Genomic DNA, 10866 nt, shown 5'->3' with positions numbered 1-10866 from the left:
GAGAGCAGCCCCCGCAGCCATCCCCGCCGGGCCGCTCTGTTGGGACAGCGGGGGAGGCAGGGGGACAGCGGCGAGGGGAGCCCCCGTGCCGGCCGCTGTGTCTTTAAGGGCCGGGGCCGGCTCCGGGCTCCATCCTTCCTCCATCCCCATCCCCTCCCTCCCCCGGCCCGGCGGCGCTGGGCGCCGGGAGGAGGCGCCTGCCGCTAACAAAAGTCTGCGGCCGAGGCTCCCTTTCCTCCCGCCCCGGGCAACAAGTGGCTGGCGGCGGCCTCCCGGGGGAGGCGGCGGCAGCGGCAGGGCTGCGAGGAGGAGGAGGAAGGCGGAGCGGCGCTGAAGCATCGGAGGAGCCGAGAGCCAGCCGCTGGGCGGTGGAGCCAGCGCCCGCAGGCCGTCCCGCCCGTCCTGCTTGTGGATTATAACTGGAGCCGCCTTCCTGGCCCGGACACCCCGGCTGGAAACCGGGGCGGGGAGGGCGCACTGATACATCGCATTTTTGATTCTTTCGCTTTTAAAGTTAATTTTTGTTGTGGTTGGTGTGTTTTTGTTTTTGTTTTGGTTTTTTTTTTGTGAGGTGGGGAAGGGAGGGTGTCGGCCACCCGAGAAGAAGCGGAGGAAGTTGCAAGGCTGCTTTGGACATGTCGCCGTGAACACTTTTGGAGGCTCTTCCCCCGGCACTGCCCCAGGGCTGCACTCCGTCAGCCGCGGCCGCTCGGTGCCCCGCGGCAGAGATGCTGAGCGGCGGCGTGGGAAAGCGGCGACGAGCATGAAGGCGGCAGGATGGGCGCGAACAATGGCAAGCAGTACGGCAGCGAGGGTGAGCTGGGGGGGCAGCAAGAGGGGTGCTGGAGCAGCGGCGGGGGTCCTCCCGGCCGGGGAGGGGTGACCGGGCGGGGGTCGCCGCTGCGAGGTCCTCCTCTCCCCGGCCGGGACGAACCCCGCCCGGATCCGCGACACAGTGTCCCGCTGCGCCCCTTAAGAACACCCTTAACTTTTAATTTTGTTTTTTTCACTACGTTTAAACTAAGGAGTTGAAGTGCTGTCTCTGCCCATGATGTCGAGGCAGCGGTGCGGCTTGCGGTTCGAAGGCAGCTCGGGGGTTATGGCAGCGTTAACTTCGCTAAAATGTTGTAGAGCACTCTTTGTAATCCTTTTCTACTCGTCTTTATATCCCAGGATCCTTATATTATGCAGTATGCCATATGACTGCTTCCTGTCTGAACAGAAAGAAAAAAATTAACCCAGGCAAGGGTTGGGGGGAGAGTTAATGTTCTCCAGCTGTTATCCATAGATTGTACTCCTGCAATTTCGCTTCAGTGAAACTTTAGTGGGCTTGGTTTTAGATATACAGGGCCTGATTCGTTCTTGTGGAAACCTATTAGTCTCGCTGGAGCTGCATCAGGGATGAATTTCAGCTGCTTTGCTTCTGGTGTGAAGGACTACTGGAACAGTCAGCCGGTGTCAGGCAAACCAATGGCAAGTACAGAAAGTCTGTCTTTCTGCCAGCTAGTTTTAAGCTTTCTTTAGCTTTTAGCTGACTTCTATATGTATTGCCCTCCAAGCATTTAGGCAGCTCTGGAGGATGTATGCTTTCCCCTTGGTATATTGGGCAACCATATAGGATCACCACCACCACCCCCTTTTTTGTTGTTGAGGGTTTGTAGGTGGAGCGAGGGAGGTGATCTTGTGGTCTGCTCCATTCTTTGGGAGTTGAGATGGCAGCTGCCAAAGAATATGCCTCTTGCATCTAAAATATGCATGAAGATTGTGTAAAGGAAAGGAGAAAGATGCTGCTTCTAGAGCAGATTCTGCAGTTCCTTTCATTTATTGCCAAACAAGCTCTGCTTTTTGAAGAGTTGATTAAGTCAGATGCTTTAAGCTAAAGATATTCTTCCTGTTGTGGGGTTTCAGTCAATTGATACCATCACTAGAAGAACTCCTTCATAAATGGGGTGAACCTGGAAGTTGCAATCAAAGCCTCTTTGGATTCCTCCTTAAAGGGGAAATTTTAGTTTTCACCAGAGTTGAAAGGGTCATTGTTGATAGCTCTGGTCATGCTGCTGGTGGGTGTCTACTTCTATGACAGGAAAGTGTGGATGCATGCCTCAGCTTTCTTGTGAATTCAGAAGACTGATTGCTTCAATAAATGTACAGTTTTTGGGGAGGAATGTGACTGACACAGAGTCTTTTGCAGCCCTCAGTGAAGGGTAGATAAACTGTTCCAGAAGTATGTGATAGGCACTGTGAGCAAGAGGAGGATTAGTACTACCGGGGTGTTCTTAGTTCGCCTCTCTCCTCCATTCAGGGTGGAGATTGGATCCCAGTGCAGACTGCATGTGGCAAATTAATCTTTGCAGTGCAGACCATTACCTGTCTTGAGAATTAGGTAGAATAGTGATTTAAAGTTAAAATAAATTTTAAAAATCCCCAAGTCACCAAAACTTCATCATCAATGTGCCTCATAGATTGTGTTTCCTGGTAACTTCTATGAATCTTCAGATACTGAGAAACTTGGAGAAGCTCTCATAGGAGTTTTGTTTCCTGAGTGATACAGAGGAGAGCAAATCTAAACCTGATAAAGGGAGACATCCCCCCCCCCCCCCAAACTACTAGGGCTTTTGGTACCTTTGGCAAATGAACCACTTAATTGCTGTAAAAAGTTGCTTTTTAGTAGGATGTGATTATGCTCCCAGGTAGAGGGGTAACACCATTTTCTGTGTGCTTTAAAAGCAACCAGAATATCCATTTAGAAGTTCATGGAGTGGTGTCTGTGGTACACAGTTTTCAGCCTACTGGGCTTTGTAGGCTGGTGCTGCACTATGTTATGTCATTTTAGGGGTGGAGAAAAGTTAGCTGAGCTTCTTGAAGGCTGTTTTGCCATTTGCTGCTTGCTGGTGTCTGCCTGAAATCCCACCTAAGATAACTGCAAATGATTTTTAAAATGTCTGGGTTTTTTTTTCACACAGCTTTCCTTCCTCTCTTCTGTGGAACTGCAGAGCTTCATTAATTTGCCCAAATTGTTTCTCATCTCAGTGTTGAACAGATACATTAGGGCAAGGATAACTCTTGCTCAAGATACCACTTCTAAAATAGAGAACTTTTATGACCAGGAAATTGGATGTTACATGGATTGCTACATTGTTACATTACCAGTAATAAACTTTTTTTGAAATTCACATCTGTGCTGTGCATGCAACAATCTCAGGCAGCTAAGTGTTTGTGACTGATCGCATAAACTATACTGGACTGCCTTTATTTATTTGGTTGGCCAAGGTTTTATGGAATGTGATTTTATTGGAAGCTACAATTGTCATGTTAAGATGCATGGGACAGTTATATGTTTGAGGAGTCTAAATCAGTATATATAGTGTCTGGTGAATAGTTGACTGTGCCTTTTAAAGTGTTTGTTTTTCATTAATTTAATTTTCTAAGGCTAAAACTTGCTCTCAGTGAAGCTTAAATTTAAATAAAATTGCTTACCTAAAAAATCATGTCATGATTTTTAGGATATGAACACAACACTCATTTAAGAAATTATGACAAATTAATATAGAAACAAAACTTTGTTTACAGGAATTTACCTCTTTTAAAATGTAAAATATTAAATACAAGTTCACTTTCCTAGTTTTCATTTGAACTTCAACAATAATTGTTATAAGGCGGATTATTCCTGGAAATCTCTTTACCTGAAAAATATGTGGAACTTGAGATTTCAGGCTTATTGTAGTATGCAGTAGGTTCAGACTGAAGTGTTAAAGCTTGAGATGGGTCTTTCTGAACGTGTTCCAGCAGTTGTGTTTAAACAGTGCTATGGATGCTAATAGAACACTGGAGCAAGAAATCTGCTTTATCATGGAACAGAATTTGTAGGGATTTTGCCTACACAGATAAACTGATGGAAATCATCAGTTACCTTAGCAAGAGTCTTACTGCTGTCTTTCACTTTCTTGCCATGATGATAAATCATTCTACTTTCTCTCACTTATTTAGCTCATTGCTTGGTTTTTAAATAAGAGGAGGCCTTGTGTCTGATCATGGACAGAGCAGCCTTTTGTCAAAAGTCAGGTGTTCTGTTTAAGGACCCGTCTTAAAATGTAATGCTGTTGCAGCTGACCAAACAAGACACTACTCATCATCACAGGTGAGGGACTGAATTGAAGGATGTTGCCCTTTAACTATTGCCAAGTTGATCAGACACCTTAGCAGTGTTTCTGTAATGTTTTTGCCCAGAAAAACCTTCTGTGCTGGGCATGAGGCTGGGTGGGTGCTGATGGTAGTGCCAGCTGTTGGCATGGGACCTTTGGGAAAAAGTTAACTGGATGTTGTCCCTCTTACCACCTGAAGCAGTTTCTCATCCTCAAGACTTTAAAACTGCAGGCTTCTGTAGTACAAGGGAATTGACTTTGTGATATGAGTTGGAGGAATAATCTGTGTTATTACATATGAAAGGAAGCTGTGGCATTGAGGTGAAATTACTGCTTTGCAAACTTTTCAACATGTCTTCTTCACAAGTGACTTCATTAAACTGAGACCTGACAACCAGTCAAATTGAGAGGCGCTAAATAATGGTACAAAATTTTGACAATACCAATGTTCAGACCAGATGAAGGAATGTCTTTTTAATAAGTCAACTGTCCAGAATCCTGAAATTGTGGATAAAACTTTCTTTGGGCATCTCCTGCACTTTATCCATCCATAAGCTGTTCTAGAGAGGCTTGGTGACCATGAGCTCCACTTGATCAGCTAAAATGTATCATGGAAGACGTGATGTAGCAGAGGAACCTGGTTCTGTAGAGAACAGAGGATGGCAGGGGAAAAACAGCTGAAACTGTGAGAGAAATAGGTGAAACAGCACCTTAGACAAGGAAATCAGCATCCTTTCTGAATCATAAGCTTTGTTGACAATCTTTTTCTTTTTGAATCTGAATATTTAATTTGGGAAGATTTTAATGTAAACTCTTTAGGAATAACTTTCACTCTGTTCTTAGTTTGAAAATGTTCCTTCTTCAAACTTTTATTTGTGGCATTTTCTATTCACAAACCACTTGGAGGGAGAATCCCTGTGTAGATCTCAGTGTTCTGCTAAAGCAGCAGCACAGAAACCTGCCTTTGTCGTGAGATACAGTTGCTACAAAGCACAGGCAAAATGATTCCACAAAGGTGGCATTAATTATGATGTGTGACCTGGTATACAGTAGCTAAACTTCCTAGGAATTGCCAGCATGTAGCACTGTAGAGAAATAGATCAGTCTGTGTTCATTTTGGAGTAGGTTACCCTCTCAAGTCTGTCCCTTCAGCTGGGAAGCATGGTCGAGGTCTGCATTATAGAGCCAGGCTTTCAGACTTGTCCTTTTTCTTGAAGGTGCTGTTGGACACTAACTCATTGTGAATGCTGCCTTTCATTTCAAAGCAGGTCTCTGCTAATTCAGTGATGGCAGGTGTTCTGACACACCTGAGGTTGTGTATGGAAATCTTTTTCATCCAAAATTCTGGCATTCATGACCTACAGATTTGTCATATGTTAGGATTTGTTTCTTCACAAAGTGTTGTTGGATTTATTTCACATGCAGTGCTTATGTCAGATGGGGAAAAAAAGTATACCACGGTAGTCTTGCACTCTTTTGCTTAAAGACTTGAATCATAATAATTTACCAATTGTTTATATTGGTGGTCAGAATCTGTGAAGCCTCGTGGGAAATTTTAATGAGGGTAAGGGGTGGGAAAGGCAATAAATTAGTTTTTACTACATTATTTAATTACAAAATTGTGGCACCCCCCCTGAGGTATCTTTCCTGTGTACTGCATCTTCAGAAGCAAGGGCAGTTTTTCTTTCTGGTATTTATTATTTTCTACCCCATAAGGTTCCCAGAGTCAAGTGAAGAGTCTCATCAAGTTGGGTGCTAAAAGGCTCCTAGGCTGTGCAGTTTTTTCCTCACCTTGTTTTGATGTCTAAGTTGCATTTACACATTACTATTTGACCTGCTAAACATGAAGTTCAGTATATCACACTTACCACTGTCTTACTTTACTGTTCTGGTGGGGTTTTTTTGTTTGTTTTTTAACCTTAACATCCATGCTACTACTGTAAACATTAGGGTGCTGCTTAATAATGCTTTTGGTGTTACACTTATGTGATTGTATTCTGCTTTTTGGTACTTTTCCAGTGTCTGTTCTTGCATTTTACCTGTGGCTGAATTTCACTCAGCTACCTTCAGAGAGATGAGACTTACCTCTTAACAACAAAGTTGGGACTGGAAGTATAACAGTATTCCAAATGTCAGTCCTTCAAGCAGTGTTTTTTTTTTTTTTTCTTTTAAAGGGAATTTGCAGTTTGACAGCAGCCAACTGCTCTTAACCAAAAGTAATCTTCAAAAATGCTGCTTATGATGTTTGTTTTTTTTGTAGCTGTCAACTGAGCAATGCAAAATGATTGTGTGTATGTGTGTTTACTCAGTTTGTCTCCAAAAAGTAAATTTGCTCTAAGCTCAGTGCTTATGTTGCATGTTGTTGTCTACGTTGCATGGCAGGGGCAGGAGGAGGGTCGGACACAGCACTTAAGTGAGCTGCTGTGCTGCTGTCAGTTTTTCATAAAACAGAATTTTCTTTTCTAAAAAATGACCAGCCTTTGTCTAATTCAAATGTGTGTTTATACACACGCACACAGCTACAGATTTGTGGGAGATTTAGGCTTTTAAAAGTTGCTAATTTTATCAATAACTTTTTAGAAAGTAACTTAGTGACTAACACCCATTTTATTTCATAAAATGTTATTCTTTCATAAAATGCTTCTGGGACAAGGGAGGGTCTCTTTTTTATTTATTTATTTTTAATAGATATTAGCTAACTAACTCTACTCTAGGGAGTTATCTTTGACTTGGTAGCTTTGCATGGTGCAAGATTAACTGGATACGCTTCTGTTTAATTAAAAAAAAAATTGTTAACTGGGTGCCAGTCAGAGGTCTGACTAAACTTTGAAGCTGGGGATGTATGACATGGAAAGCTTCCAGGAGACCTGTCTCAGCTAAGGTAGTAGGAGTCCAGGACTTGCACATCCTCATCCTTCTTTTGCCCACTTCCCAAAGGCATGGAAGGACACAAGACTGCTTTGGTAACTTTTCTAAACTGAATTTGAACATCCTTCTACCAAACTGGACTTCATAAAATCCAAACTGAAGTGGATACTATATTATTCCTTGTGAGCGGGGAAAAAATAAAAATCAATATGTACTCAGAATTGGGTGAGCAGTTTTAAGTCTAAACTGCTAACCCCAAAAATCTCAGCGAATTTAGTTTTCTGGCAGTTTCAATCCTTTGGCCACTTCTGGATTCCTTCTGTGAACAATTCCTAACTAGGAATTGGTTTGCTCCTTCATGTGTCTTGTTTGTGTTAGGAAAGTGATTGGCAGAAGGCAGTGGATGACATTTGAAAGCTGAAATGCACAAGTGGTTTATTTCTGCTCTTTGTTTTATAGTTAGCTATGCCCTATTTTTTAATACAGTACATGTGCTTTGCTAAATTAGGACAACTATTTCATTAAGGAGTTGAGACCTTCAAAAGCTGAAAAACAGGTGGTGGACTCCCAGTAAAATCTATTCCTTCTTGATGAGAAGAAGAAATATGCAACACTTTCCATGTGTATAAATGTGCAGCTTGTGATGGGATAGGCAAGCTGCAGGACTTTGTTCTTCAAGTACCATTTAGGTTGAGAACCCATAGTGTTGTATGCTCACCTTGGGGGGGGAAAAGCTCTTAGTTCTGAATGATCATACCTCTCATTTCAGTTCCAAATCTACTTGTGTGCCTTCTAGCACCAACATGACATTGAGGACAGGTTTATGTGAGACCTCCTTAAAGGAGCTGAAGAATAAAAGAGGTGCTACCATCTTGATATGCTTGAGTTGGCTGTGTCCGAGCAAGTATTTAAGGAAAAATTCCAACTCTGTGCCAGTACCCAAACTCAAAAAAAGTAATTTTTTGGCAAAATAGGTCTCTTCACCCTATATATACTTTTCTGATCTCTGCCTTAAGTAAATGGGGGGGAAAAAAATGTTGTATCCTGGGGATCTTTTACCCTTGGAGTACAGTGAGCAACAGGAAGCTCTCTTTCATGCCCATGTTTTGAATCAGGAAATTCCTGTCTGCAATACATAAATTTGTCAAATCAACATCCGAAATCACGTGGCACTTTTCTTTCTCAGCAATTTGTGTACAAATGTGTATAATAGCTGCAGTAATGCTACATTGAAGACTTTTCATGCAGCATTAGCTTGGAGGAAGGTGTTTTAATACTCTTTTCAGTGAATCTATTTTAAAAATTATCTTCCTCAATTTCCTTCTTTGCTCCTGTCAAAAGAAAACCAAATGAAATTCACAGATGCTCTTATAAAAGGAGCAATTATGATGTTGGTTTTTTGTTTGGTTGTTATTTTAAAGAAAGAAAGAGAACTCCAAAAACACTGGCACAACATCAATGATGGTTAACTGGAAAGAACCTCTTTTGATCAAGAGTCACACAACCACGTTTCACAGTAAAAATAGAATTTGTGTCAAGTCTAGTTGTCACATGACATGTGTAGTCTTGTCAGTTCATGGGGAGTCCAGGCTTTTATTGCTTGTATGACTGTGTGCATAGTGGAGAAGCATGCCATCTCTTTAAGGCTCAGATACTATTTTGTTGCTAGATTTCACAAAATCCTCTTTCTGTGTAAGTGGCTGCACAGAGAAGAGAGACTTGGAAATTTTTCTTAAATTGTGTAATAATTACTTGCAGTGAGTATTTTATTTAAATTCAATCCTTAAGAGATAATTCTATTGTGGAAACAGATGAAGACAAAGCGCACTTATTTGAGAGTTTCTTATGGTGCTCATGGCTCTTGTATTATTTTGTCTTTGGTGAAATGATGATAGTACTTGCTCTTGTTCATCACTGGAGGGCAAGACAAAAGGCAACAGCTGGTCACCAACAAATGTACTCAATAGATGTTTTTGGGGTTTTTCTGTAGTACCTATTAAAATGTATTTCTATTCCAGTTTTTCATTTGCCTTTTCTTTGATACTTTATAAGGAAGCTGCTAGTGGCATCAGCATGGAATCATAGAGCGGTTTGGATTGAATAGAACCTTTTAAATGTCATCTAGCTCAATCCCCCTGCAATGAGCTTCAGGTTGCTCACAGCACCTTCCAACCTGACCATTTATGTTTCCAGGGATGGGGTATCCACCATCTTGCTGTACAACCTGTTCCAGTGTTTCACCACTGTCACTGTAAAATAATTTTTCCTTATATCTAGTATAAATATTTTAGTTTAAAACCAATACCCCTTGTGCTATCACAACAGGCCTACTAGAAAGTCTGTCCCCATCTTATAAACTCTCTTTAAGTAATTGAAAGGTTGCAGTAAGGGCTGACAGCAATCTTATCTTCTCCAGGCTGAGCAGCCCCATCTTTCTTAGCCTGTCCTCATAGAATATGTGCTCCAGCAACCTGATCATTTTTGTGGTCCTCTGGACTTGTTCCAACATGTCCATATCTTTCCTGTGCTATGGTCTCAAAAACTGGATGCAGTACTCCAAGTGTGGTCATGCATAGCTTTTTTTTTAAGATAAGGTTGTGGAAACAATAAGCTATTGCTTTATTATGTGGTAAAAACTGTTATACTATTACAACTTGAGCTTTTAGAATTTTTGAAACTTCAGGATATACTAAAAGAGGTATAAGAAAAGCCTTGTAGTAGGAGGATTTCAATTCCAGTTAGCCATGCTAGCCTCAAGTTGAAGCGAACTGTATGCTCTTCTATGTCAAGAATATCTTGTAGCTGACCTTCCTCCTTGGGTTCATGTATGACTGTCCTCTTTTGTAGCCAACAAGCCTGAAGGTCCTAGTCTATTTTTAGCATGGTTTGAGAACATGGGTGCTCTTACTCCAGAGCCTCTAGCTGTGGAATTTTTATTGTTTTGGTATAGTAGACTGCTAGTGGAATTCTGTATAGACAGTAAAATTACATTACAGCATTTTCCAATCAACTCTTGGCCATATTTTAATGTCTATAGAGACTGAAGTACACAAATCCAAAGATTGGAAGTGATACCTCTGGAGATCTCTAATCCAACCTCCTGCTCAAAATGAAGCCAAGTAGAGCAGGTTACACAGAATATTGTGCCATCAGATTTCTTAGCACTTCTAAAGATGAAGATATTAGAATGCCCCTGAAGATACTACAATGCCCTGAGCAGTCTGTTCCAGTGCTCCTTCAGGCTTTAAAAGAAGAAAAAAAATGCTTTAATGTTTAAATGGAAATGCTCATATATTAATTTGTGACTATTGCCTCTTGTCTGTTCACTGGCTCTCACTGACAAGATTCTGTCTTTACTCCACTCTCTTTCTTCTCCAGGTATTTATGCACAATAAGACTTTGAGTCCCTTCTTCTCCAGAGTAAAGTGTTCTAGCTCTCTAAGTATCTTTCTGCCTGGCCTATCTTTCTGCAGGTTAGTCAATTTTCAGTTTTGTCTCACTGTCCACTTAGCTAGACTGTGCTTCATCCATTTGTCTGTTAAGGTTCTATGGAAAACAAAAGTTGGGAAGCCTTGCTGAAGTCTGGATAAACCACTCGTGTACTCCCCTAGTGCCACTTGTTTCCTTATTGATGTCTGTCAGGTTGGGAAAGCATTACTTCCACTTATAAATCCCTGATAATGACTTCCCATCACCTTCTTGGCTTGGAAATATTTTCCAGGAAGCTCTGTCACTTGTCCTGGATTGAGGTGAGGCTGACCAGCATGTGGCTCACTAGATTGTCCTCCAAGCTGTTCTAGAGACAGGACCGTGTTTTGCTTTTGTCCTGTTCTCAGGAACCTCTCCTGATCACCAC

The 10866-nt window shown here is 41.8% G+C and overlaps 1 protein-coding gene across 1 annotated transcript in view; it reads left to right on the top strand.

Annotated features, from left to right (window-relative positions):
• The first annotated feature begins 387 nt into the window (after window positions 1-387).
• FBXL7 (F-box and leucine rich repeat protein 7) overlaps window positions 388-10866 on the top strand; it is a 172649-nt gene continuing 162170 nt past the window's right edge. The window contains exon 1 of the mRNA XM_053998221.1: window positions 388-814. Coding sequence (XP_053854196.1) covers window positions 778-814 — 37 coding nt within the window. The 5' untranslated portion in view covers window positions 388-777. The remainder of the gene's footprint in view (window positions 815-10866) is intronic.

The sequence above is a fragment of the Vidua macroura genome, chromosome 1, assembly GCF_024509145.1.
Source record: "Vidua macroura isolate BioBank_ID:100142 chromosome 1, ASM2450914v1, whole genome shotgun sequence".
NCBI classification, from domain to species: Eukaryota; Metazoa; Chordata; class Aves; order Passeriformes; family Viduidae; genus Vidua; species Vidua macroura.
This window is presented reverse-complemented; position numbering and strand designations above follow the sequence as displayed.